This window comes from Balaenoptera ricei, chromosome 20 (assembly GCF_028023285.1).
Source record: "Balaenoptera ricei isolate mBalRic1 chromosome 20, mBalRic1.hap2, whole genome shotgun sequence".
In the NCBI taxonomy this organism is placed as follows: domain Eukaryota; kingdom Metazoa; phylum Chordata; class Mammalia; order Artiodactyla; family Balaenopteridae; genus Balaenoptera; species Balaenoptera ricei.
Genome location: NC_082658.1, coordinates 42549352 through 42574940, shown reverse-complemented (window position 1 = coordinate 42574940; position 25589 = coordinate 42549352). Strand labels below are relative to the sequence as shown.

Here is a 25589-nt window from a genome sequence, read left to right as displayed (position 1 = left end):
TAAAAATGGTTTTATTGGCACATAGCCATACAAATCATTTACGTATTGTCTGTGAGAGCAGAGTTGAGTAGTTGTGACAGAGTATAAGCCCACAAAGCCTAAAATACTATCTAGCCCTTTGTAGAAAAAGTTTGCCCACCCCTGGAATATGCTAGTCTGTAAGTTTCAGTGGTGATAAACTACACGTGGCGAATGGGGAAGAATGTACAGGGCCACACATCAACTGTAAACAGAGGGGGCACTAAGGAGATGGCTGCCAATGTTTACATTTTACACTTTGGAATTGTTTATTTACTTTTTACTAAGTTATCATTTACAGCAACATGCACAAATACTAAATGTGTAGCCTGATGATGTATCCACCATTCTGATCAAGATACAGCACTTTTTCAGCACCCCAGAAAGCTCCCTCATTACCCATCCCTGTGAATACATCCCCCAATAACCTCAATTTTAACCTCTATCACCATGGATTCGTTTTTCCTGCTTTTTAACTTCATATAAATGGAATCACACAATATATACCCTTTTGCGTCTGGGAAAGGTATTTAAACTACAACTTCATTGCTGACAACTTGGAAAATTGAGAAGTATAAATAAGGACACAAAAATCACCCTTAATGGCATCATGCAGGGATGATCGCTTTTTCATTTATTCAACAAGGGCTTCACTGAGCATCTCTTATGGATCAGACACCTCTCCGGGCATTGAAGAGTAAGGCGTGAAATGGTCCCTGCCCTCTTGGAGCTTACTGTCCGTGGTGTCTTTCCTCACAGGCAAGTCAACAGTCCCATGTCCAGCACTACCCAGAGTTCTGGCCTGAGCTCATGGATCATCAGCCCAAAGGCCTGGAAATGGACACCCTGCTAATTCCGGAATTTCAAATCATAGAAAAGTTAGGGAACTTAAATGGTCATCCAGACCAATTGGCCATTTTTCAAAAGCAGAATCAGAAAAGGTGCTCAGCCAAGCCTTTGGAGGTCAAGAGTTATCCCAAAAAGAGTGTTGTATCTAGAGCTGGAAACTCAGGCTCTAACACCACAGTCTAGACTGTTCTCTAGGCTGCAGCACCGCTCTCCAACAATAAGGCCCCCAACCTCCTTCAGACTAGGGTAGGGCTGTATTCACGTTTTACTCTAGAGATTATTTCATTTTGAGGCCTTCTAGAGACTCTCCCAAATCAATGTGAAAGCCTTGGAGAGTAGAGCAGCAGGGAACGGAGAGGACCAGGCTCTCCCTGCTGTAAGCAAATCAGGGTAAGCCTGGAAAGTAGGGGGAAGACTGTGTGCACAAGAGCAGGAAAGAAATATCCTTTATGCCGTGAAGTTACAGGAGAGACTGAGTCCATGGCAATCACACTTGCCATTCTGTGAAACTTCCAAGGTAGTGCCCGGAAAACCTTCACACAGTAATGAGCCATCTGGATTTTAAATTATCTTGGACCAGGGACTACATTTCCTATAGAAAATCTTGGGATTTGAGCAGCGAATTCATTGTTTGAGTAGAAGAACCTAATGCAGTCTCTTTGAATTCAGTAACTCTTAAAAAAACAAGCTGGGAATAAAAGAGACCAAAGAGATCGGCCGCCTCACTTCTTGGCGTGTTTTCATGATGTGCTGCCTCTTTCTAAACATATCATATCCAGAAACCTGCAGCTACTAACTCATTTAATCTTCACAAAAACACAGTAGAGTATTATCATTATTTTCCACCTAAGGAAACTGAGGCTCAGAAAGATTATATAATGTGCCCAAGTTGCACAGCTGGCTAAGCAGATTGGAGAACCCAAATTTAGGTCTGTTTGACTCCAACATCTGCTCTCTATTCTCTGCCGTGGAATCACAGCAGAATTCCCCCTTTTAACTTCCCATCTCCCAAAGCAGTAAAACTGGAGCCCTTCCTCTTTCATCCTAAAGCCCTGCTCAAAAGTCCTGAGCCCCAATCTCAACCCTTCCATTAACTTATTACAGTAGCTCCAAGCCACCTCCTTAAAGTGTCCTATGTCTTCTTTTCCCATTTCTTTAAAATGGGGCTACTATATCAGCCCGTCACTACTTCATCTTGTGTGAAGCATAAACAAGGGTTTTTCAGCTGTACTCTGGCTTCCTCTGTTTGGGGGAAGCTTAACCAAAGGGTTTTCTGTGATAACTCATTTGGTTAGCATTTGTGACCCACATCCTTGAAAAGAAAAGTGGGATACTTACACTTTTCTTTTTAAATTTCCATATGAAGGGGTAGATATTGGATCTGCTCACAGATGCACAGTTGCAATTACTTGGTTGGTGAGCACCCATGTTGCATCAGGTGGTATATACAAGGTAGATCTGGACAGGAGAGTTACAGGAAGTTGCTGGATATTAATAGCCAGATTACCTGGACACGCATAGGAAGTTTCCCTGTACTCTGTGCAACTTCCTGTACATTCCCATAGTTGGCTTGGGGTAGGGGGAAGAATGGGTTTTCTGACACCTGAATTTTGAGAGGTAAGGAAGCTTGAGAGTCAGACGGGGAACACAGCAGTTGGAACTACAAATCAAAGCTTTGTTGGTAAAAGGGAAGTGATGGCTGGTTTTTTAATGGGTTTTCCAGCTAAACACAGAAACTGATCTTCATTACACTTGACTGCTTCTATCCTGATAGTAAGTGAGAGACAGAGAAAAAGCGATTGTTCTCCAGGGACATTTACTCTGAACACTTCATTATCCCCGTTGAGGGGAGCTGGGTAGGCAGAAAATGTTCTCCCATTGGGCTGAATTGTGAGAGCCAAGGATCTGCCGTATGTCACAACAAACTAGAAGACAATAAGGTGAAATGAAGAGCCCTCGTTTCTATGAACTTATTACCCCTCTCTCCGGGAAAGACACTGAGACGGTGTAAAGGTCCCCCAGAGCTCTGTGCATACAACCACCCCTTTCTCATGGGTCGCCCAGGCGTGTGGAGCAGACCCTGTATTTAAAAGAGGCAGCCTAGCTCCTTAGCAGCCTGACTTGGATCAGCCACATCTGGAGTTTCAGCCCTCATACACCTGGGAGATTTGATCCTGAAACAAGCAGACAGGACTGCAGACCCTCCCCACCCCACCCGTGCTGAAATTCCCCCCTTCCTCCTAATTGTCTTTTAAAGGTGGGAAGGGAGGAGAATTTGCTTAGAAGCTCCTTTGCAAATTGCCTGCTCATTCTGAATCTCCTGGTCCCTCCAACCCCAGCACTGGATCTGCCTGATTCTGAGAATCCTAAACCTCCAGAGGGGCTAGATTTTACTACTAGGAACTGGCTTCCTACCTTCCCGGAAGGAAAAGTGTGAACACTATTGTTAGACCACAGGGTTTCACAGGTGGTCTCATTCATTGTGTACAATGCCCCGTCCCCTGCACTTTAGGTTTCGATATTTCACAGATGATGAACCTGAGGCTTAGAGAGGGGAAGGGGGTGTTCTCTGCCCCAGGAACTATGGGACTGTGAGCGATGGATCCTAAAAAGCCCCTGTTCTTCTGCAGGTCCGGTCCAGCCTGTAGGTCTGGGTGCGACTCCTGCATCCTTCCTTCCCCTGGACGCCTCAGGGAGAGGCAGGTGAAACTCCGATAGCGCTGAAAGGTTCCCGGCTTCCTTCCTGGGCCAGGCCGGCGTGGAAAAATACTTCTTTCCCCCAGCGGCTTACTCCGCGCCTTCCCAACTTGGCGTGGGAGACGCCTGCCAGGGCCACCTTGACCTCGCCTCTGCAGAGCGCCGCCCCTGGCCCCGGGAACCGCTGTGTCCTGGAGCTGCGAATAAACCAGAAGTCAGTGGGCCCAGAGAACATGCAGCTCCAACTGTCCATCCAGCTGCAGGCCAAGCTTTGCTTTCACTGCCAGAAAGGAAGGCCCAGCAATCCTAGTTTTGCCCCGAAAGCGGAGGCGCTTTGATAGTCCTGGTTTAAACCGGGGAACCCAGTGGCCCAGGCGTCCGGCTTTCCACGGCTCGGCCAGTCTGGGTGCTGGTGCAGCCCCGCTTATGGGGGAGCTCAACTTCGGCTACTCCCTCTGGTCATAAATTAGTCGGTGCCTCCTCCCAAGTGTTCTCCGGGCCTCCTTCCCGCTTTCCTACGCTCCCGGGCCGGCAGTTCTGCAAATCCAAACCGCTAGACCCAGCTGGTGAGGGCCTGGGGTCCTCAGAGCGGTAGCTCAGGTAGAAGTAAATGGGACCCCCGCCCCCGCAACCCACACTCACCCCACCTAATACGCCCCATTTCCCCCAGGTCTCCGCGTCCATTCCCCTGCGGTCAGTTTATCCTCCGCCCGCCTGGCTCTCCCGGCCCATCGCCTGCGTCGGTTGGGACGCGTCGGAGGGTCTCTGCTCTTCGCATCCCCCTCCATCTCCTTCTTCCAAGAGCACCCCAGCTTCCTCCAGCTCTCACCTGAACCCCCGAAGCGCAGTTTCTTCTTCTCTCCGGACTAAAGCCGGACCCGCAGCCGGTGGAAAAGTCCCGGAGCCTTCCACACTAGGCTGCAAGCTACTTGTTTAACAAGTCCAAAGGTCAGCTAAAGTTTGGCTGATAAACAGAACCAGGACAAGAATCTCTTCAGCCCCCTGGCGTGAGTACAATGGACCCTGGCAGCCCCGCTCCCGGCCCGGGTCTCCTGCTCTCCCCGTCTGCCCCTCACGCTCTCCCTCTCTCGGTTTTCCCCCCTCCCCACGACCATTTGCATCTGGCCGAAAGCCGGGCCCTCCCCACTAATTTGCATATCTTATATGGCCTAATGGTGGCGATCATGGCAAGTTAGAAGTTTTCTGACTCCTCTCGGAGGAGACTCCGGACCCCGGGGAGTAACAGGTGTTTGGAGGCTGAAGGGTGGGGGGGTTCCTGGACTTGGGGTTCGCTTGTGAAACTCCCCTCCACCCTCCTCTCTCGCACCCACCCACCCCCTCACCCCCTCACCCCCTTCTTTTTCTGTCCTTGGAAAATGGTGTCCAAGCTCACGTCGCTCCAGCAAGAACTCCTGAGCGCCCTGCTGAGCTCCGGGGTCACCAAGGAGGTGCTGGTCCAGGCCTTGGAGGAGTTGCTGCCATCCCCGAGTTTCGGGGTGAAGCTGGAGACGCTGCCCCTGTCCCCTGGGAGCGGGGCCGAGCCGGACACCAAGCCGGTCTTCCATACTCTCACGAACGGCCACGCCAAGGGCCGTCTGTCCGGGGACGAGGGCTCCGAGGACGGGGACGACTATGACACCCCTCCCATCCTCAAGGAGCTGCAAGCCCTCAACACCGAGGAGGCGGCGGAGCAGCGGGCGGAGGTGGACCGGATGCTCAGGTAGGCGCGGGCCGAGGTGCGGAGTGTGCGCCCGAGCCCCTTGAGCCCCCGGCCCAGCGTCTGAGCGACACTGCGCGCGACCGTTCTTGCCAAGCCTGGTTCCCACCAGAGAAATCCCCCGGGGGGCACTCCGCTTCTCTCCCAACACCTGGACCCCTCCAAGTCCCTCAACTGGACGGCCCGAGCCCCGAGGCTTCGGGAACGCCTGCCCAGGCCAGCGCCCGGGATCCGCGGGGCCCTCCCGGCCGGGCTGGAGCTCGGCCTGGGAGAACCCGAGCTGCGGGGCCCTTTGCCCGGAGGTTTGCCCACGCGGCGGAAGGTGCGAGTGGGCGCAGTGAAACCGCTGAGATTCCCAGGAGACCAGGCTCGGGCCCGCATCAGCCCCAGGCCAAGCCTTTCTCCGAGGTAACGCCTCCGCGGTCCGGGGAAACGCACCCGGCCTGGCGCACGGCGTCCTGCCGCTCTTAGCAGAGGGACAGGCGGCACCCGGGACGGGATCTGGGGCGCGACTTCTCTGGAGTGCACTCCCATTTGCAGCGCCCGTGCGAGACCCCAGGGTTATCCGGAATCCCCAAAGCCCGTTTAGATTCGCGAAAGGAAATGTTTGCACGTTGTCAGGTTAGGGTGGATCCTCAAGCGGCAGAAGAAACCACGTCACTAAGCAAGCGAGGGGAAAATGCGGCCAAGACCCCAGTTCGCAGCGGATTTGGTGGGAGAAAGGAGGGCGTTTCCGGATCTCGCCGCCGACACCCCGGCGTCCCTGGGGAATCCAGGCAGGCTGGCGGGAGGTCTATCTCCCGGCCCCGGGTCGTTTGCTAAAACTTCCCAAGCGGCCCAGGGCTTTGACAGCTGGTTACTAATTATCCAAGGAGCCGAGCGGTCCCCTTAGACCGCACGTCGCTCCCGGCCACTCTGCTTTAGGACCAAGTCCCTCGCTTGGCCTCAGACCCTTCAGAGCCGCGGTCTCTAGGCAGGGCCAGGACCAAAGTCGCGCCGGGGACTCGGGCAGCCTCGGTCACCCGCCCGCAGTGGCAGTTTGGGATGGGATATGACCTTGCATTTGAATTTGCTACCTGGGGACCCGGCGGCTAACTCTCTAGCAAAACAGTCAGGGGAATTTCTAGATTTTTTTTTACTTCCCGAAAGTATGTTGCTACAGTTCTGAGGTTTGAGGTTCTTCCCTCGCGGTTTCGCCCGTGGCGGCGGTTTCTCCCCAGCCGGGGTTAGGGTGCAGGAAGGTGAGAGGGGTCTGAAGAGGAGCGGCTGGGGCGCCAAGGCGGCCCGGAGGTTGACCCGGGCCCAGCGGACCGACCGATCTCCCGCTGCCCGCCGGCGGGCCCCCCCCCCCCCAACCCTGGGACCTAGGCCCATATGCCTGGCCGCAGGCGGCCCGCCTTCCAGTTGGGATTTGGAAGGACCTGGGAAGCCCGAGGCGACCTGGGGCGCCCGTCGGCACCCAGCCCCGCGCCGGGCCGGACGCGGCAGAGATGTAATATAAACTGCAGCACGTGGAGTTCGGGTGTTATTAATTTATTTCTATAAATCATCAACAGAAAGATACACAAAAAGTCGTGATTAGGTTGAACGGAGAGGCGGGTTATTCATTGGTGAAGTTGTAAACGCGGCGGCTTCGAGGGGGAAGGAAAAGCAGAACGCGGACGCGGGACTGCTCGCCGCTGCCCGCGCACACGCACCGCGCCGCCGGGCCCTCCCAGCCGAGCCCCCGCGCCGCCCGGAGACCCGGCGCCGGACCCGGGCTGCCCCAGGGCCGCCGACGCCGCAGGCCCGGCAGGCAGAGAGCCAGGCCCGGCCCGGAGCCCCGGACCTCAGCGCTCTTCGCTGAGCAGAGCCCCCGGCTCCAGGGGGCGGGGAGCGAGGCTAGGGGGCGCGAGACCCCCGCTGGGGCGGGTGGACGCAGGACAGACCCCAAGGTTTCGCTCCCTTTCCCCAGCGGTTGCTGCCTTCCCTCCCCCAACTTCGGGAGTGGTCGGACTTGATTAAAGCAATTTTTCAAGAAATCGCTAGCGGTCCCCAGGTCACTGCACAGTCGGCTGCTGACCGCCAGACGCACGCACTCCCTTTTTGGCCCACCTCGCTCCCCTAAGGCGGAAAGAAAAGAACAGGGCAAGTCACTCTGGGGAGCGCCCGGCCGCTCTTTCCATCTCCTGGAAGAGAAAGGCGAGAAAAGCAGGCCGGGGGCTGCGCGCTGCCGGGTCCCCGGCCCCAGGTCTAGGCTGGCACGCGGTGGAAAGTTGGGAAGTTGGTTGCTCCCAAGAGGCCGGGCTTGAGGCTTCTTAAAGAAGAATCACGGCGATCTGAGACGGGGTCCAGGGCCTCTCTGCTTGTGGGCGGCCGAGGCATTGTTTGGAAAGGAGCGTGCTGGGCTGGCCAGGCGGGCGCCGAGGTCGGGCGCTTGACACCTGCGTCCTGAGCACAATGCCCGGGCGCGCTTCTCCCGTTCTGTGTGTTTATCGGGGTTGGGAACCCCTGATCACGGGCTGTATTTTCAAATTTCAAAACGTAACCGACTCTCGGGGCTCTTCCCGGTGAATGCATGAGAATTCTGTGGTCAGAGCTGTAAAGGTGTAACTACGCCATCTTATCCCCAACTCTGGTCCTTCAATGCGGGCTGAAAGATTTGCTATCGTTTATAAGGTTTTACTGGTTTGTTTGTTTGTTTTTTAACCTTCCCAATTGTTAAGCTAATTCACTCTTAACGGAATCATTCGCTCTTAGAACATTACACTATTTCAGTTAGGTTTCTTAGACACACGAAATAAATACAAGTAAAAACATATTAAACAAAACCAAAAAAGTCAAAGAATCTGTTGAAGCAGCATTAACTTTTAAAATCCAAATACTTTTTCTAACTTTCGAAGCTATTGTTGGTATCCGTTGAAGGTGTTTTTCTACCCTAAAAATATCTGTGGAAATATTCACCAGAAATAAGATTTTAAATGAGCTCTGATGTTTACACGGGTATGTGCAAAATGTTACATTACTTTCCTCTTACTCAAGGTGAATTCTCCATGCTTGAAACCGGGACGCAGTTCCTCATTTTTTGTTCCTGTTGTTACTTCATTATGTTGTATTACGTGGAAGTACCTTTATAAATATTTGAGAAATATATTAAGCTATATGTAATTAATCTTGTTTGCATTTCTCAAAACATGTCTGTCAAAGCCTGTGTTTTCATAAATTTAATATTAAAGACTTGCTAAAATGATCACAATCTTTCAAATGCTTACAAAAATCTCAGTTTAATTACTAGATTTTTAAAAATTAATTACACAAACATAACTTTAGTTGACATATTATAAATACCATTTAGAAATAAATCGGTTATTTCATTTGCAACACTGTAAATGTTGCTTTTCAGCATTGTTTTTTATTACCTTTGAAACTAATTTTTCCCTTCACTTTTTTTCATGTTCTGTCAGGCTATTATATACATCAACATACAGTAAAGGGATGCTGTTTTTTTTTTAAGTTAAATATGTAGCTGCATTAAACAAATAGTATATGTGGATGTATTGCTTCTTGAATATTTTTGTTTTATACTGTGCACTGTTTTCTTAATTTCTGCTTTCAATTATATCTCTCACTTTTAAGTCACCTATTCAGTAAGCAAGAAAAGATATTGGCAAAGTTGAAAACATTTGGAATAAATTCAAAGGCACTAATACAGTGTTCTAAAGAAGTTTTTTGCATTACCTGTGTTTATGAGAAATGTAAGTCCTTATCCCAAGCTTAAAATGTATGAGAAAGATTAACTTCCAGACACTCTTACCCTGTCAGAGGAGAAATGTAAGAATACAAGAAAACATCGCATTTGGAATCATTCATATCTTATTCAGAAATTGAAATTATTCTCCCTCCGTTTGGTCTTATTTGAGAGGCGGGGCTGTGAAGATTTTTTTTTTTTTTTTTTTTTTAACTTTACTGGCCTCAACTCAGTGCAGTGATTCTTCAGCCCCAGGGAGGAACATCATTTCTTAAAACTTTTCTGAAACTCTGAAAACTGTTTAACATTTGGCTAAGAAGTCCTCCTTGCTTCTCAGGAGGTGGACACAAAAGTTTTACTCCTGTTTTATAAGACAAGAAACGGAAACACCCATTCTGAAGGAAAATAATGCGGGAGCAGTCCAGGTGAATTTAGAGATTCTGCCCTCTGTCACTGTCGGATCAGCCAGCCCAGCCCCAAGCTAATGGCACCTCCACTGTCCAGTGGGCCTCTTGCCGTTGTTTAAGTCTCTCACATTCCAGGAAAGTGAAGGAAAGCAAAATAAAGCAGGAACTTCTCTTTCTGCTTCCCAAGAGAGAGTGCTGGGGTGCTTTCCCATTCCTGAAGCAGGGAAATCATCTTCCTCTTTGCCCTCCTAATCTCAGATGAAAGGGATGGAGTACACTATATAGGCGCTTTCATCTCCTCTTTTGTTTAGGTTCTATGTTGGCCTCTCCCCAGGATGTAACTTGGACAGGAGGAGAAACAGGGGAAGGTCAGAGTTTTACACAGAGTTTAGGTAAAACCTCTAGAAAGAGGGTCTTTCTCCCCGACCTCTTCTACCAGCGTCCTAACCATCTGCTTATCTGTCTAGCGAGGACCCTTGGAGGGCTGCCAAAATGATCAAGGGCTACATGCAGCAACACAACATCCCCCAGAGGGAGGTGGTCGACGTCACCGGCCTGAACCAGTCACACCTCTCCCAGCATCTCAACAAGGGCACCCCTATGAAGACCCAGAAGCGCGCCGCCCTGTACACCTGGTACGTCCGAAAGCAACGGGAGATCCTCCGACGTAAGTGCTTTCATCCTGCCTCTGCCTCAACCAGGAGTGACCTTTGCCCTAACTCTGACCCCTGTGGAATGCCTCAGTTTCCTCTTCATCAACAAGGTCTGCGTAGCACTTGGCAAATATAAGGAAGCTGGCATGTGGATCTGGCCTTCAGAGCTGCTGCACAATGGGTTGACTTACATCATTTTCTTCTCCCACGATCCCCTAGTACCCAGCCAGTTGCTTTGACAAGCCCTTCAGTGTGTGCAGTGCACCTTGAATATTTTGGTCCCTGCTTCCAACATCTTTCTCTTTGAAACCAAGTGGGTAACAGTGGAGTATCGTCCCCAAAGTAAGCCAAGCATCTCCCCTTGATACATGACCATGGATCAGTTTCCAAGGAAGACATTTAGTAGCAATCAATAATATTGATCACCATTATCATTATTTTCCTCTTCTCTGAAAACAGTATAAAAAATAGAAGGCATTTGTATATATATAGATGTATTCAGAACCTGATCCTGTTATTTGGGAGGGTTGGGTAGGGGGGTGCAACTGAGTTCTGAAGCAACTTAAGATGCTTGCTCACATTTACCAGAATCGGTAGAGTTTTGAGACCCCCAGCCAGTGAGCCTATCGGAGGAAGAAGCTGCTTCTAGCTAAAGCAGGACACACTAAAAGTGTCTGCATTTGCAACTCTGACCCATGAATTCTTGTCATTCCCATTGTCATTCCCAAATTTCCTTTTTGTCCCAAGATTTCTTCTACCCAATAACACAAAGATTTTTGTTTTGAAGTCTAGGGAAGTTTGAACTGCCTTTCAATGATAAGAGTATCAGTGACCTACTGTTTTTACTTTAGGAAGGTATACTTTTACATTACACTTTGATTATTTCGATCCAGCCCTTTTTCTAGGAAAAATTTATATGACCTTTCACTCCTCCCACACACTATCCTCTGGGCCGTGGGCTTCTCTGTCAAGATATGAGTTTCTACCACTTTCTGGGCAGGGTTTTTCCCCTCTCACTGGAGGGCTACTTTTAAAAATCACTCTTGTTTTCTGTCACACACTGACCTGAAGTGATTGTTTCAGTATTTATTGTCTCAATGTCTGTGGGCTGGAAAGGACTTCAAGGTGGAGGGAAACGGTTTAAGGGTTCATCTCATATTGTGGTGGTTCGCTCTTTTGTTGGAAGCATTAGCTGGGTAGGTTAGAAGAAGCAAAGTGAGAGCTCTTTGCTACTGAGGGGAAGAGGCCCCTTTTAAACTCTGGGATGATCCACCATCCATGGTGCCTAGGTCTTTAAGAATTTGTGTGTCTGACATGAAGCAACTCCCTGTAATTCCTGGAAAGCCCAAGAAAATTTTTCAGGAGCCACAGTCTCCAAAGGCCAGAGAACCCTTGGGACACACCCTCATTCCAATACAAGCCTCAGGCAGCATCTCCAGTTTGAGCTACCTCTCTGTGTGCCATGGGATTTCCCTCAGAAAGGAGAAGGAGGACAGCCGGAAGCTTCTAAAAAGACAAAAGTCCCAAAAAGTTTCTCAAGATGCTTGAGAATGACATTTTGCAAAAATGTATGACAGTCTCTGCAAAGGATTTTAAAATTATTATTATTGTTTTAAAGTCCCATGAGGCATAAAGCTTACAAAGCATCCCTTCATTCTGTAAATATTGTATGAGCACCTATGAGGTGCCAAGCACTTGCTGGGCTGTGAGATACACAGGTCCTTTTCTCCAGGGATTTACAACCTAATGAGGGAGATGAGATGTTTGAAAAAATAATGACAGCTGCTTCCTAAGAGCTGTTATAAAAGTATACACAAGGGGCAGCAGAGGAATTGCTAAATTGCCTAGAGACATCACGGAGGGCTTCCTAGAGGAGGCGACATTTCAACCAATTCTTAAAGGATGAATATAAGACATGCACGCATGGGATAAAATATAGGAAGTGAGATGAATAAAAGAGGGACACAAGTGAACGTGGCAAGTGGTAAGAGAGAGTGGGGAAGATAAAAAAAGATGACACATGATAAATTTTCTTGAGAAACTAAAAATAATAAATGGTAATATTCATGAACCCATCTGTGCAGATAGAATCTCCTTGTCCAGGCTGGCTCCTGAGCCTGTAAAGAGGTTGCCGAAGCCAACTTCTCCAAGTTCATTTTTATGGGCAATGAACATTTTCTGTGCCCCTCCCCCAATTTATCTGGAAGGAAGTGGGGGAGAGTTGGTGGTGGATGGAGGACATGGGGGAGTCTAGTTCTTCAAAATGGGCAGCCAACAGCCAGAGGCAGCCCCCATAGTGTGGGCAACTGCGGGCGTGTCTCGCACCCACCACAGGCAGAACTTCAGGAGTCAGTTCAGTTACCTCTACCCAAGGCCAGTTGGAAGGTTTTGTGGGTGTGTTGTTTGGGTTTTGTTTCAAGCGAGAGGTGATGCATATGGTGCATCACCATGCATACGCATGGTGATGCAATGGTTATGAGTTTAGCGTCTACAGGTTGGGTTCACGTCCTGGCTCCCGCCCCAAGCCCATGCAACTTTAACTGGTCTGAACCTTAATCTCTTCATCTGTAAAATGGAGATAACAATACTTCTTGCACAGAGAGGTGTGAGAATTAGATGAAGGGATACATTTGGAGGATTCTATATAATACCTCACTGTAGAAATGGTTCAATAAATGTTCCCTGTGATGACATCTGTTCACATCAAATGAGGAACCTCAAACTGATCCTGGGTCCTTGGGATCATCCATACTGGCTTTGGCTATTATTCATGGTAACTCCACAGGGCCACAGGGAGGAGAGGAGTCACTGAGACAGACACCCACTGAGCAGGGGACTTCCTTCTCCCACTGTGATCCTCCCCAAAGTCACTGTACTTAGATGGCTGCTATGAAGACCAAATAATATAGGAAGTGTAAAAGCACTTTGAAAAGTATAACTTCCGTAGGAACTTGGGTAATAATCATTATCATCACCGTTATCCTGACTAGGGGCAGATGTTCTAAAAGACTATTTAGTGCCCGTAGGTCTTCACCCAGTCCCATTCCACAGGCGGGGAAGCTGAGGGACCAGGAATTAAGGAACTTGGTTGGGGCCCTACATTATTTCATTGAGTCAGTGACTTCCTGCCAGTAAATTTGGCAGAGACATTCTCAGGTATCTAAAGGAATTGTTGGGAACCAGTGAAAACAGAGCCCTAAGTGGCCTGAGAATCATCCAAAGTGGATGGGGCCCAAATCGAAGGCCCCAGTGACACGTTCAGTCCATCTACCTGGGAGACAGCTCGTTAACCTGGCCAATCAGCAACTGGTTAAACAAAGGCCAACACCACCTGCATCTGGGGTCCAGGCTTGTTAGGGGCCCACGGCTCCTTGTGATGGACCAAAATGGAAATCCATTTTGGATCCCATAATGGGATCCTTAGATGGTAGTAAGTTCCCCATTGCTGGAGGTGGATGGGCTGGAAGGCCACGTGGTAGGGTGTTGTGGACGGGATTCAAGCACTAAGTAGTGGCCTGACTTTGGACCTTGAGGATTTTCTGAGACCTGTGGGGATGACTCCAGGAACCAAGGAAGAAAAACATCAAGGTCCAGAACCCAGGGACCAGGAGTTAGGAGATGAATCCGTTACGTGTCCTTGTTCAGCAGGGTCCTTGGCCTCTATGCTTGTTCATCTGTAAAATGGAATTAATCACCCTGATGAACCCTTTTTCACGCACATGTGAGGAAGAGGACAACGAGGCTGCCTCTTCCATGAGCAGATATCAAATCTCATTGCAGCCACAAAGGCTAGGGAATCACCGTCAGGCGAACTGCCGTCTTTCATTCATTCATTCAACCAAAATATATTGAGGGTCACAGTGTGCCTGGGTCCTGGGAATTGGACTGACAAGGGACATCATGCCATCTATATTTACCTTTCTCCAACTCATTAAATGCCATTCCCAGGAAGGTACTGTGTTTGCTACCTCCTGCATTTCCCATCTTTCAAATGTGAGGGCAGGTCTGTAAGACCTTTCCCTCTTGGGCTGTTTCCCTCCTAAATGGACCCCTGGACACACACACACACACACACACACACACACACACACACACACCATTGCCTCGGAAATGATCTGAGCTCTAAAGAGCTTCTTCTCTTTCCAATACAAAGGTCCAGTTATATTTATTTCAAAGCAGTAGTCAAAAGATTTGGGGTTTGGGATTTTTCAAAGAGCGTTAACACTGTAATGTTGATCCCTAGGAATTATGAGGAGAGCGGTGGGGGGAGCTATTTTCAGCCTCTGAACACTTTGTCTAAGTGCAAATTGTATTTTTGAGCATTTTTTCCCCTAGACCTGAGACTTGATGGAGTTCATCTCCTTGACATCAAAACACAAGAGTTCAGGATTCAGAGTGTTGCTTCATGTCTGAGAACCAGTGAGCCAATGAAATAATAATAATAATAAATTGTCCTGCAAACAATGGTCGGCCACGTTTGAGCTCCTCCAAAGAAAGGAAAGGGGTGGCTTTGGTGGAGCCAACAGAAGTGGGCAGTGAGGGGCCTGAGCCGAGCCTACCCCCTGCACCCGCATCCGCAGTAACAGCAGATCCCAAAGCTCAGGGGAGAGGAATAAAGGTGTTTTTTTTCCATTGGTCTATCTGTCTGTGTGTCTGCTGAGTGAAGGCTACAGACCCTATCAAATCTACTCCTTTCTCTTTTCAGAATTCAACCAGACAGTCCAGAGTTCTGGAAATTTGACAGACAAAAGCAGTCAGGATCAGCTGCTGTTTCTCTTTCCAGAGTTCAGTCAACAGAGCCAGGGGCCTGGGCAGTCCGATGATGCCTGCTCTGAGCCCACCAACAAGAAGATGCGTCGCAACCGGTTCAAATGGGGGCCCGCGTCCCAGCAAATCTTGTACCAGGCCTACGACCGGCAAAAGAACCCCAGCAAGGAAGAGAGGGAGGCCTTAGTGGAGGAGTGCAACAGGTAACACCACCAGAAGCTCACCCGAGCAGGCAGGCAAGCACATGGACCCGAGCCTCCATCCCCTCAGTCCTGGAATATTGAGACATTAGTTATCCAGATAAGTGGCCAAATCAGGGTTTCCCAAAGTGTGTTCCACAGAACCCTCATTTCAAGCCATTAATAAAGCAGTTTGAGAAGCATCATTCTGCATACTTCCTCTTAGGGAGTCACGGCATACATTAATATTTTAAAGGCTCTGAGAAGTCCTGCAGTCAAGAAGCCCTCTTCACTTTGCTGAATTGGTTGTTAACCATGGGAGGTCTCTCTGTGGTATACCCCTATGAACTATTATCCCAGAGAATGCTGGAGAATGCTGGTCTAAAATATGATGCCAATGAAGGGAGAATCATGTGTTTGACCTCCCTTACAGACCAGGGAAAAGCTATCCCTTAGCCACAGACTGGCTTTGGCCTCGACCAAATGTTGTACACACATTGGTTCAAAGGAAACTTAGCAGGAGAGCAAGAATTACTCAGGTCTTCCCTCCACTCTGCCCACATTGATTAGAGTTCTTTTTGTAGAGTTCATTTGTTCTTAACAACATGGAATTTTAAAGAAAACTATTAGAAATCCTCAAGATATCTTTTTGCTTCATTCCTGCCCCATCCGCCCTGACTCCAACCTTGACTTTTTAAAAAATCTGCTCTTTGCTCTGGTTAAGACCTCTCTCTGGGCTGGACTGGCTCTGGCAGTGGGAGGATACAGCCAGGGAGGTCAGGCTGGGGAGTGGGGAGGCGAAACGATCTGCCCGTACATGTCACAGCGTCCTCCGCTGTGCTCTGGCCCCCTGCTGATGAGAAGGACCCCCCAGTATCCACTGGTGTCTAAGAATCTCTCTCACGTCTGGCACTGGGGTTTCATCAGCAGTGATAAAACTAGAGACCAGCCGTCTTTTGCGTGTCCTCATTTATACCTCACCCAGCCTGCCCCTTGGAGGGGGTTCTGCTGTGTGAATAAGGAATCTCGCTTCCCTGGTACCTGGGTGGGATGTCCAAACCCCAGAGGACCAGAAGTCGTTTCAGGGTGCTTTGGAAGGGCTTAGACAGAGCCGGGAGCTTGCCTTTTGTAGGGTGGGAAGAATAACCACATCAGGAGGAGTCAGGAGGCCCACCTGGACCTTCTCCCTGAGCTGCCTGCCCCTCGGCTTCCTCTCTTTTTCAGGAGCCACACCAGAGGCTGCGCCCCTGACTCCCGGGGCAGCGAGCCTGCTCCAGACCTGTGTTCCGCCCCACTCCCACCGTCTCATCAGATAACTACATGGGCTGGCCTTTTCTCAGGACAGGCTTTCCCCCACTCTATCCGTGGCCTCTTCGCCCTCCTTGCCAAGGCCCCCCGTGATTGTGCGTCTGGGGCCAAACGCCGGCGGGCCAGCCCCGGGCCACCCTTGCTCACCACCTCCCCTCCCTCCTGTTCTCAGGGCGGAATGTTTGCAGCGAGGTGTCTCCCCCTCCAAGGCCCACGGCCTGGGCTCCAACCTGGTCACTGAGGTCCGCGTCTACAACTGGTTCGCGAACCGCAGGAAGGAGGAGGCATTCCGGCAGAAGCTGGCCATGGACGCCTACAGCTCCAGCCAGACGCACGGCCTGAACCCGCTGCTCTCCCACGGCTCCCCCCCGCACCAGCCCAGCACCTCCCCTCCCAACAAGCTGCCAGGTAAGCCGGGCCCCACTGCCTCGGCGACCCGACCCTCCGGCTTCTCCCCACGGCGCTCAGCGTATCTCAGAGGAGGCAGTGCTTTTGGATGGTCCTAGGGCTGGCCTCCTCCTGCTGCTGGAATATTCTCGTGAGAAGAGCGTGTGGCTCTAGTTGGCTTTGCTCTGACTCCTTGCTCGGCCTCCAGGGAGCCCTCCGCCCGCCTCGTTCTTCTCCAGGCTCCTCTCTTCTGCCCTTGCAGCTGCTGACTCAGCGGGTCAGGGCCACCACCGGATGAGACGGAGCAGGCTGCCTCACGGGTGTGCCCGGTCCACGCCGCAGGCAGAGGGCTCGCCTCCTCCACCCCATCCAGGTGCATCCCCGGGGCTCTGTCCAGCTGCCGCGGGAGGAGCCCAGGGCCCTCTGGGGAAGGGCCACTCTGCTTGTTGGCGTCTGTGCTCCGCCAGAGTTAGGGCAGGGCGGGTCACTTGAAATCTTGGCGGTGATGAGTTGGCCAAAATTGGTTGAGTACGTATGTGTGCTGCCGTGTGCCAGGCCCCGGCCGGGATTAGGTGCCTCTGCTCTGGGCGGTGGGCTTGGCAGGATGGAAGCCTACACCTTCCTGGTGGGAAAGCACCCGCATAGGCTGAGGGCTGCGGCGGGCATAGGCTGGGGATGGGATGAGTACATCTCCCCCTGGGGCTTCGTGCTCCCAGGAGAGCCGGCTTCCCGGAGTGGATGTGTTTACTGAGGTCGGTTTGGTGCCTGTGTAGACAGACTGCGGCACAGTCTGCTGCCTGCTCCGGGGAAGGGTTTGCAGAAGGAGAGCCGAGCACCATTTCTAACTCGGGGGACGGTTCTGAAACTGCTCGTCCCCTCGCCTGCTGGTTGCCCTTCTGATGGGAGAGGCCTGAGACCTGGGCGCTGACCTAAGTGCTGGGGGCACAGGCTCAGAGCCAGCAGCTGGGCCGTCTCCAAGCATCTGTTCCACACTGCACCCCATCCCCCCAGCATGACCCCTTCAAGTGTCTCTGGGAGCCTGCTACTGTCCAGCGTGAAGCCTGGGGGGCCAGGGAGGGGAGCTTTTCTGGGTCCCGCTGCCACAGAAGGGGAGGGCTCGGCCACACGGGAAGAAAGTTGGGGTTACTCTTGAGAGGCAGAGAAGCCTCCAGATGAACACTGGCCTGACGGCAAAGTAACGTACCCCTGTGCAGTAGTAATCCTTGGAGCTGGAGCGGGGAGCTCCGGGGGGCGTGGCTGGGGTTAGGGGCGTTACTGAGAAGACAATGGCTATTGTGCTGGGACCTGTGATCTCCACACCAAAGTCAGGGAGCCTGCAAGCCAAACAAAGGCCCGGCAGCTTTCTGACAAGCTGGGGTTGTGGTGAGGTCACCAGGCAGTTGTTGGCTTAGGCATTCTGTATGGTGACAGGAGATCCAGAGAGGCGGGGCTGGAGGGGCTGGAGCAGGTACTAGGGACAGGGCAGGGGTCAGGCGGGAAACACGGCCCTGAGACACCACTGAGCCGTCTGAGGAGGCGTATCCCACTGGAAGTGGATTCTCTAGGGTCCCCGGAAGTCGCAACCTTTTTAAAAATCAGTGAATATTAGAACTGGGAGAAACTTGGAAGAAGGAAACTTAGGCCCAGAAAGAGGTAGTGACTTTGCAGAGTTCCACAGGGCGACAGTAGCCAAACAAGGGCTAGAACCCAGGCCTGCCGATTCCCACCCTGTACTTTCCTGCAGCACAGACACGCGCTGAGTCCGGGCACCATGTCAGTGATGAGTAAGACACGCACGCGTCCCTGCCCCTGGGGGCTTATGGTCTTGTTGGGAAGACCTCCTGCTGGCGTAGAGTCCCTAGAACTGGCTGGGGATCAAGATTATCGTTGGGGGGTTTGTCCGTCTTTCTAGCTATTTATGGAGCAATAATTATGGGCCACTGTGTATTTTCAGTGGCTACCTCCCCCTCTCCGTTAATTTCCATTCAGGGTTCATCAAAATAGTCCCGGGACTGATTCTCTGGACTTAGTTTTGAATCCTGGTTCTAACCTGGTTCTAATTCCCATAACTGCAGCGTGGCCAGTTCACATAACTTCTCTGAGTCTGAGTTTCCTGTCTGTAAAATGGAGATATAGTACCCACCTCATAGGGGCCATGTGAGAATTAAACGAGAGAGTGTGTAAACACCATCTTTCCCAATAAACCATAACTACTATTATCATTATTATTATCACAGAAGGCTAAACAAGCGGCAGTGGAAAGAGTGACGGACAGCAGAAATCTATTTCCTTTTCAATTTCATACACAGGCCTTGTCCCTAAGAGGCAGTGAGGTGTGTTCTGGGGCTGGGGTGCAAATGCTGGGATCAGGCCCTGCCCCCCTCGAAGGCTGCTGCTGGAGGCAGCGCATGGGCTGTGGCAGGCTCCTAGGAAGTGCGCCCAGGGCCAGCCAGACGGCAGGCTGAAGCCCGGCGCTCAGGGAAGGTTTGATCTGAACTTCTCACGATATATTTCCCATCACGGTCCTTACAACCAAGGTATGGTCTCTAAGTAAGCCCCAAACCTACCTGGCTGCAGAAAAGAGCTCTGTGGTGGCCGAGGAGAAGCCAACAGCCGGAGTCAGCACTAGCAACCTCTAAGGCTGAGCTGGGGAGATGAGGTCCCCACCCCCTCCCCACTTTCCCCTCCAAACACCAGTCTCTGAGCCAGGAGGACAGGAGGCACCTTTGAGACAAATCTTTCCCTTGACCCCTCTTCCTGGTGAGGAGAGCATCCCTTCTGTACCTGAGCCCCTTCCTTCCCGGCCACGCTTACGGTGCTGTGGCCCACTTGCCCACGGTGACCACAGTGTGACCCTGGTCCTGGAATGTCCAGCACAATAGGAGTGGCAGGAGGAGCCCTTTGCCTCTGTCAGCAGAGGCTGATTGGTTACAAGGTGCCCTACAAACACACTGTCAGCAGAATCAGCTGTTTTCAGCGTTGCCCCTCCCGACTTTACAATCACACGCCAGCATGCAGCCCAGGGTTGTCATGGCTTTGTCTTCCTCATGCATGCTTAATTGACAATTAAGTTGGGGCTTTGAACCAGCCTGGCTGCCTCTGATGGGGCTTCGTCTTTCCAGTGAGTGTCACAGGGGCACCCTTTGTTTGCTCTTCTTGGGGGCCTGGAGTTACTGTAGCAGGCTGCGGGCAGCCATTTATCTTCAGCCGGGAAGGCCTTTATCTGCACCCCCCCCCCCATCCCAGCTCTCGCCAGCAGGAGCTGTCCCTGGTTATAGGCCCTGTGACAGCCCATTCTGAGGCCTTTGAGCAGGCCCGGAGTGATGGCCCCGACCTCCCTTCTGGAGCAGAATCAAGAGAAAGGCCCCCCAAAGGTCAGAGAGCAGGGCTGTGGCCAGGAAGCAGACTGGTTGGAGACTGGTATCTGTATTGATCAGCCCAAGCAGGAGGAAGTTGGCATGGGTTGGAAGCTGGGCTAGCCTTGGCCCAAGCCCTGGGATCCGCTGCACGATCTGCGGTGGCCTTGCGTACTGTCCCCTTTGCTCCAGTCTGTGGCAAACTCGCCTGGTCGCCTCCAGCAAACTCACCTGGCCGCCTTGCGACAGCAAGGAAGGGGCAGAGGTCTTCATCAGCCTTCATTCACCCGACACCTAATGTCCTCCCTCTTGTATCATCTTTCGAGAAGGAGATAGAGGCTCATTCTCCTAGTAAGAAAGTGAGGCCCAGAGGCGAGAACAAGCCCTACCAGGATAACCTTTGGATGTCCTGAGCCACACAGCCTCTTTACCCAAGAAGAGGAGACGTTTATTTCTGTGGCTGCTTACGCCTCACTCCCGTCAAATTCTACTCCTCCCTCTCCAAGCCCAGGGGCTGTGATTGCCCCCATGGTCAGATCAGAGCTTGAGGACCTGAGAATCCAGCCTCCTGCCTCCCCCTGAACCCCTCTTACATCTCCTCCTAACTTGCCTGCAGAAATCTAACCGTGGGTCTTAGACAAACCAGACTCTGGGCCAGGATATCATGTGGTCGCTGTGGTTTTCCCTGACACTGGAATCTGCAGAACCCAAGGAAATCTCAAAAGTGCCCAGTGGCGGGGTCGTGAGGAAATTTGAATAATCAGAACACCTAGTGCTGATCGAGCGCTTCCTGGGTACCAGGCCCTGGGCTGAGTACATGCATCATCTTATTTAATCCTCACAGCTTTGTAGGGTAGACACCATCCATAACCTTACCCTTATTTTACAATCAAGGAAGGTGAGATATTTCGTATGTCAGTAATTTGCCCAAGTTCATATAGTTTGTAAGTGGCAGAGACAGGTTTTGAGCTGTTACACACTGACTATCACTTTGCTTTACGCAGATGCTAAGGACTTTCAGGCATGGAAATCAACACACACACACACACACACACACACACACACACACACACACAATCCTCCCACAGTTCCTTCTTCTCCTATATTCTTACTGTTCCCCTCTGAATGACAAAGGGGCTTTGCGAGGTGGGTTAAGGGTGGGGTCTCCCAGTCTGGCTAGTTTGCTGCTTCCGCCTCCCTCTCAACCTCCCCACCCCCCCCCGCCCCTGCCACCAGCTGTTGCCCCTGACCAAGGTGGATTCTGTGCCCTGCCCAGGGCAGAAATCAAAGCCCCCTCTTTCACAACCCCATCCCCATCTGGGTGGGGATTTGAACTGCCCTTGCAGTCGGCACTGTCTGGGGCACTAAATGCCTTAACAACTTAATGGGGCTTCTGAGACAGTGCAGGCACCTCAGCTCACCTCTGGAGCCCCGCCCACTCCCTGGGCAGCAGACGAGTGCAGGGGGTTTATGAGGGCAGTCGTAAAAATATTCATCTCCGCAGCAAAGATCCCCACAGTAAATAAGCCCCATTGTCCCTAAGTAGCAGGTTCTTTGAGTTCAGAAGAGAAACAGATCCTGCCTTGAGTCATCTGCTGTTTTAGAAAACACATTTTATACTGATTTGGAGTTCCACGGTGACCACGGCTCCAATGTTCTCCTTGTAGGGACTTTATCTGACTGCCATTTTATCTGTTGAATTCGAAGGTCATTTTATCTCGCGGGTACCACCCCATCGGCTGCCACTAGATTGGGGAAGACAATCAGGATATTAATGAGCTTAAGAGGCCCAGCCTTCAGAGCAATCTGCTGGCAACCTCCCCCTGAGAGCGGACCAACCCTGGTCTGCATACAAAGAAAGCCGGCTGCCCTGGCTGGTGGGACTCCAGCCTCCTCACAAAGGGGCCAAGGAGATACCGGAGTTCTATCACTGAAGGCAGCCCTACCTGCGTGCCTAATCCCCCTGAAGGACCCTTAGAGAATTCAAGGACTCCTTGATGCCTCCTGTCCGATCTAAGGAGGAAGGAAGCTGTCTGCAAGCACGTTGCCCCAGCCCGCAAGTTATGGGAGAAGTGTCCTTGGAGTCTGTTTGTTGAAGGTTTGATGGAAACTGACAAGAACTGGGAGAGAATTAAGCACCAAAGGTGCAGAGAGAGAGAGGCAGAGAGCTATGCAAGGGTCTATGACGCTAACTGCTGGCCGGGAAGCCACAAGATCTAACACAAACGGGGAGAGGGGAAAAAAATATATATATGAAACGTATAAAAGTAAATATATATGAAACATATATATATATGAAACATAGCCCCAAAATAAAGTCAAATACATTCAATCCTGTTTATCGTCCTAGCTGTGCATAAGAACTCTAGTATAGGGGATGGCAAACTTTCTGTAACGAGCTAGATAGTGACTATTTTAGGCTTTTCAGGCCATACTGTCTCAGTCACAGCTGCTCAGCTCTGCCTTTGGAGAACAAAAGCAGCCATGGACCATATGTGGAAGAATGGCCATGGCTGTCTTCTAGTAAACTTCATTGATGGGGATTGAAATTTGAATTTCCTACGATTTTCGCATATCACAAAATATTCTTTTTTTATTTTTAAAAACTATTTAAAAATGTGAAAACCATTCTGAGCTCGTGGGTCATACGAAAACAGGCTGCTTGGCCTGCAGACCACAGTTTGCTGACCCGTGCTCTAGGACAACAGTTCCTAAATCTCGCCACCTCTTAGAATCAACTGGGGGACTTCCAAAAATCCCAGTGCCTGGGCTGTACCATAGATGCTTGACCGTCAACAGTACCGACATTGAATATATGCTAAAGATACTCTGGGGAAATGCTGTTATAAATCCAAGTGGGCGTAGCAACAAAGTCATGGGTATGGAGGTCGACCTGAATCCCAACCTCAACTTGGCCACTGATCAGCTGTGTGACTCTGGACTCTGGGCCTCAGTTTCTCAGTGCATAAAATGGAGACACCCGCTCATGTAGATGTGGGAAGGATTAAATGAGATAACATATCCAAAGCACCCCAGATGTAGCAGGCTCTCATAAATGGTACCTATTACCATAACTTGCAGAGCCTAGTGGTTTGGGTTTCTTTTTCCTCTTTACCTCTGTTCCTCTTATAGGTTTATTTCAACCTCAATTTTGAGACGATTTGAGTAGTTCTACTAGATACTCATCTTGATGGTTGCAGTAGACTCAGGCTGGCTTCTTATAGTAATTGAGTCTCAAGCAGGCTCTCATGCTTCCAGGAAGGACTGCTCTGTGACATCCATAAGGCATTTGCAAGTGCCATATCCAGTGCCACAGGCTTTCAGTGCAAAGACACTAAACAGTGAGAGAAAGCTGGGAGGAACCGTGGATGGTGGAGGGGATGGCAGGTCATGACCATGTAGCAAGGTCAGGTACATAAGATGACCCTGAATTTCCTGTACCTAATAAGGCACTTCTCTCCTTTAATGAAAGGAGGTGTGAGTACCCCTGCTCGTTGGTAATTAGCCCTGGGAACCTGCCACTTAGAGAGGGTGTGGTACTTTCCTGGTGGAGGCCAAATCTGAGAAGCTTCATGACCTTTGTTCTTAGGAAGGAAGCTCCCCCAAACTTCACGCAAAAGAGCAGTAAGAAGGGGTGGGGTAGACACGATTCCTGCAGTGAACGCAGGAAACCTCAGATGCTCTTGAGGGCTGATTTTCTGGAAGCCACATTCCTCTACCTGAGAGCAGGCATCTGCTTAAGATACCTCCCCAGCACCCTCTGTTCTGGCTTCAGCAGCCCCGTCCAAATCACCCCTGTGTGAGTTCAGCCACGGAGGAGCTGACCAGCGAGGCTCAGCCTCTCTAGTGCTCTCAGGACGTCAAGAAATTTCTCAGGACGTGTACACTGCATGTCCCTCCCAAGTTGGAGACACACCATGCATGCAGATGATCTTTAGCATTTAATGACTTTCCCAAGGGAAATCCACATTCCCCAGGCGAGCTGGTCACAGGCAGTGCATTGCCAGGACCACACTCAGATGGGTGTGTCTGGGTAGCAAGGTGTAGCACCCCAAACAGGCTTGGGCTTGAACTGTGGTTCTGTCCCTGTCTGGCAGTGTGGCCTCAAACAAGTTACTTAGCCTCTTTGAACCTCAGTTTCTTCATCCATAAAATAGGGATCGTAATACCTATCTCCTTCAGACTACTGAGGGGCTTAAAGGTGATAAAATGCACCCAGTGCCCCCGCAGAGTGCCTGACCCAGAAGGGGTTATTAGGTTGACTCAGGAACCCTCAGGGCGTCAAGAGAGAGGAAGAGCTTTGGTTCTCCCTGGGTTCTTGACAAGGCTGTGGTTTGCAGTTTCACCCTGGAAGAGTTTCCCTTTTTATGAACCCTGCTTTTCATCTGAGACATCAGGAACAGTGAAACCCAAGTATTGACAAGATCTGTGGTTCTCAGATCTCCTTCCCAGGCCACATGTAAGGCATCTGGGGAGCTTATTAAAAGTACCCATGTCTCCCCCATCCACACCTTTTAGAATCAGAATTTGGAACAAGGGGTCAGGCATGGGAAGTTTCAACAAACTCCCTAAGAGATGCGGATATGCAATCAGGGCTGGACATCATAGGCTAGATGGGAGAAGGCTAGAGTCTCAAGGGGTTGGCGACAGTCCTGATGGTACCCCCGCTGAAGTAAAAGCGATGAGGCTGCTGGGCTGAGGGCCCCAGACTCGGATCCAGGAGCCCTGAGGCACTGAGGAGCAGGGGTGACCTTGGGCAAATCACTTAATTTCTCCGGGAGTCTGGCAAATGAGACCTTTCAGCTCTGGCCTTTCAGCTCTGACAGGTTATTATTTGGACACTGGGGCCCAGGGCTCTGCTGTTTGAAGTAGCAGAGGGAGCTTTGCCATTGTGATACTTTATTGTTAAACTCATCATCTGTCTCTCTCCCTCCTGGTCTCCCTCACTCCCTCACTTCTTCCCCATTTCAGGAACTGTGTGCCTTCCACCTTTATTAGGGACCATTAGAGCTTTACAGCACCAGCAGATTGGGTGGGGCCAGTCACAATAAACAGATTTAAAATGGGTATAAACGAGGCACCTATAACTGCTGGAGGTTAACACTTTCAGGGCCTTTGAGTGGCAGCCTGATTGCCCAGGCCTTCTGGCCCTGCCCGCCACAGGGTGCCTCTCTCCAGTCGGCACCTGTTGGATCAGGCTGGCAATGAAGCCCAGTGAGTCCTTGCTCAGCAAGGATGGAAAACCTCTGAACAGCATCTCCCATAGGAGAACATCAGTTTGCATGGTGAGCACAAAATAGGTGCTTCATTTATCTCAAGATGTCTTACAGATGGAAACAGAAATGAGCCTTCTCCTCCTTCGTCTTGAGAATCCCACTGCCAGGTGGAGTGTAGGGTTTGCATTCCTACCTGTCAAAGACAGAGAAAAAAACCAAGAAAGTCTTATTCTCACCATGAAAAAGGTAGTCCCTGAAGTCTCTAAATATCCAGCTCCTATGGCTTTTTCTTTTTTTTTTTTTTTTGG

The 25589-nt window shown here is 50.8% G+C and overlaps 1 protein-coding gene and 1 long non-coding RNA gene across 6 annotated transcripts in view; one reads left to right on the top strand and one right to left on the bottom strand.

Annotated features, from left to right (window-relative positions):
- Window positions 1-25589, top strand: part of HNF1B (HNF1 homeobox B) — a 115802-nt gene that overhangs the window by 57393 nt on the left and 32820 nt on the right. For 3 of the 5 annotated variants that reach the window (XM_059907788.1, XM_059907787.1, XM_059907791.1), the window contains 4 exons: window positions 4235-5284; window positions 9883-10082; window positions 14774-15038; window positions 16495-16730. In XM_059907788.1, coding sequence (XP_059763771.1) covers window positions 4941-5284; window positions 9883-10082; window positions 14774-15038; window positions 16495-16730 — 1045 coding nt within the window. In that variant the 5' untranslated portion in view covers window positions 4235-4940. Of the gene's footprint in view, window positions 1-4234; window positions 5285-9882; window positions 10083-14773; window positions 15039-16494; window positions 16731-25589 lie in introns of those variants that run through there. The other 2 variants (XM_059907790.1, XM_059907789.1) reach the window with 1 other exon arrangement.
- Window positions 263-4643, bottom strand: LOC132355438 (uncharacterized). The gene is made up of 2 exons (XR_009499619.1): window positions 4394-4643; window positions 263-3761 (listed from the first exon to the last, which is right to left on the bottom strand). It is a non-coding gene; the product is annotated as an uncharacterized LOC132355438 (long non-coding RNA).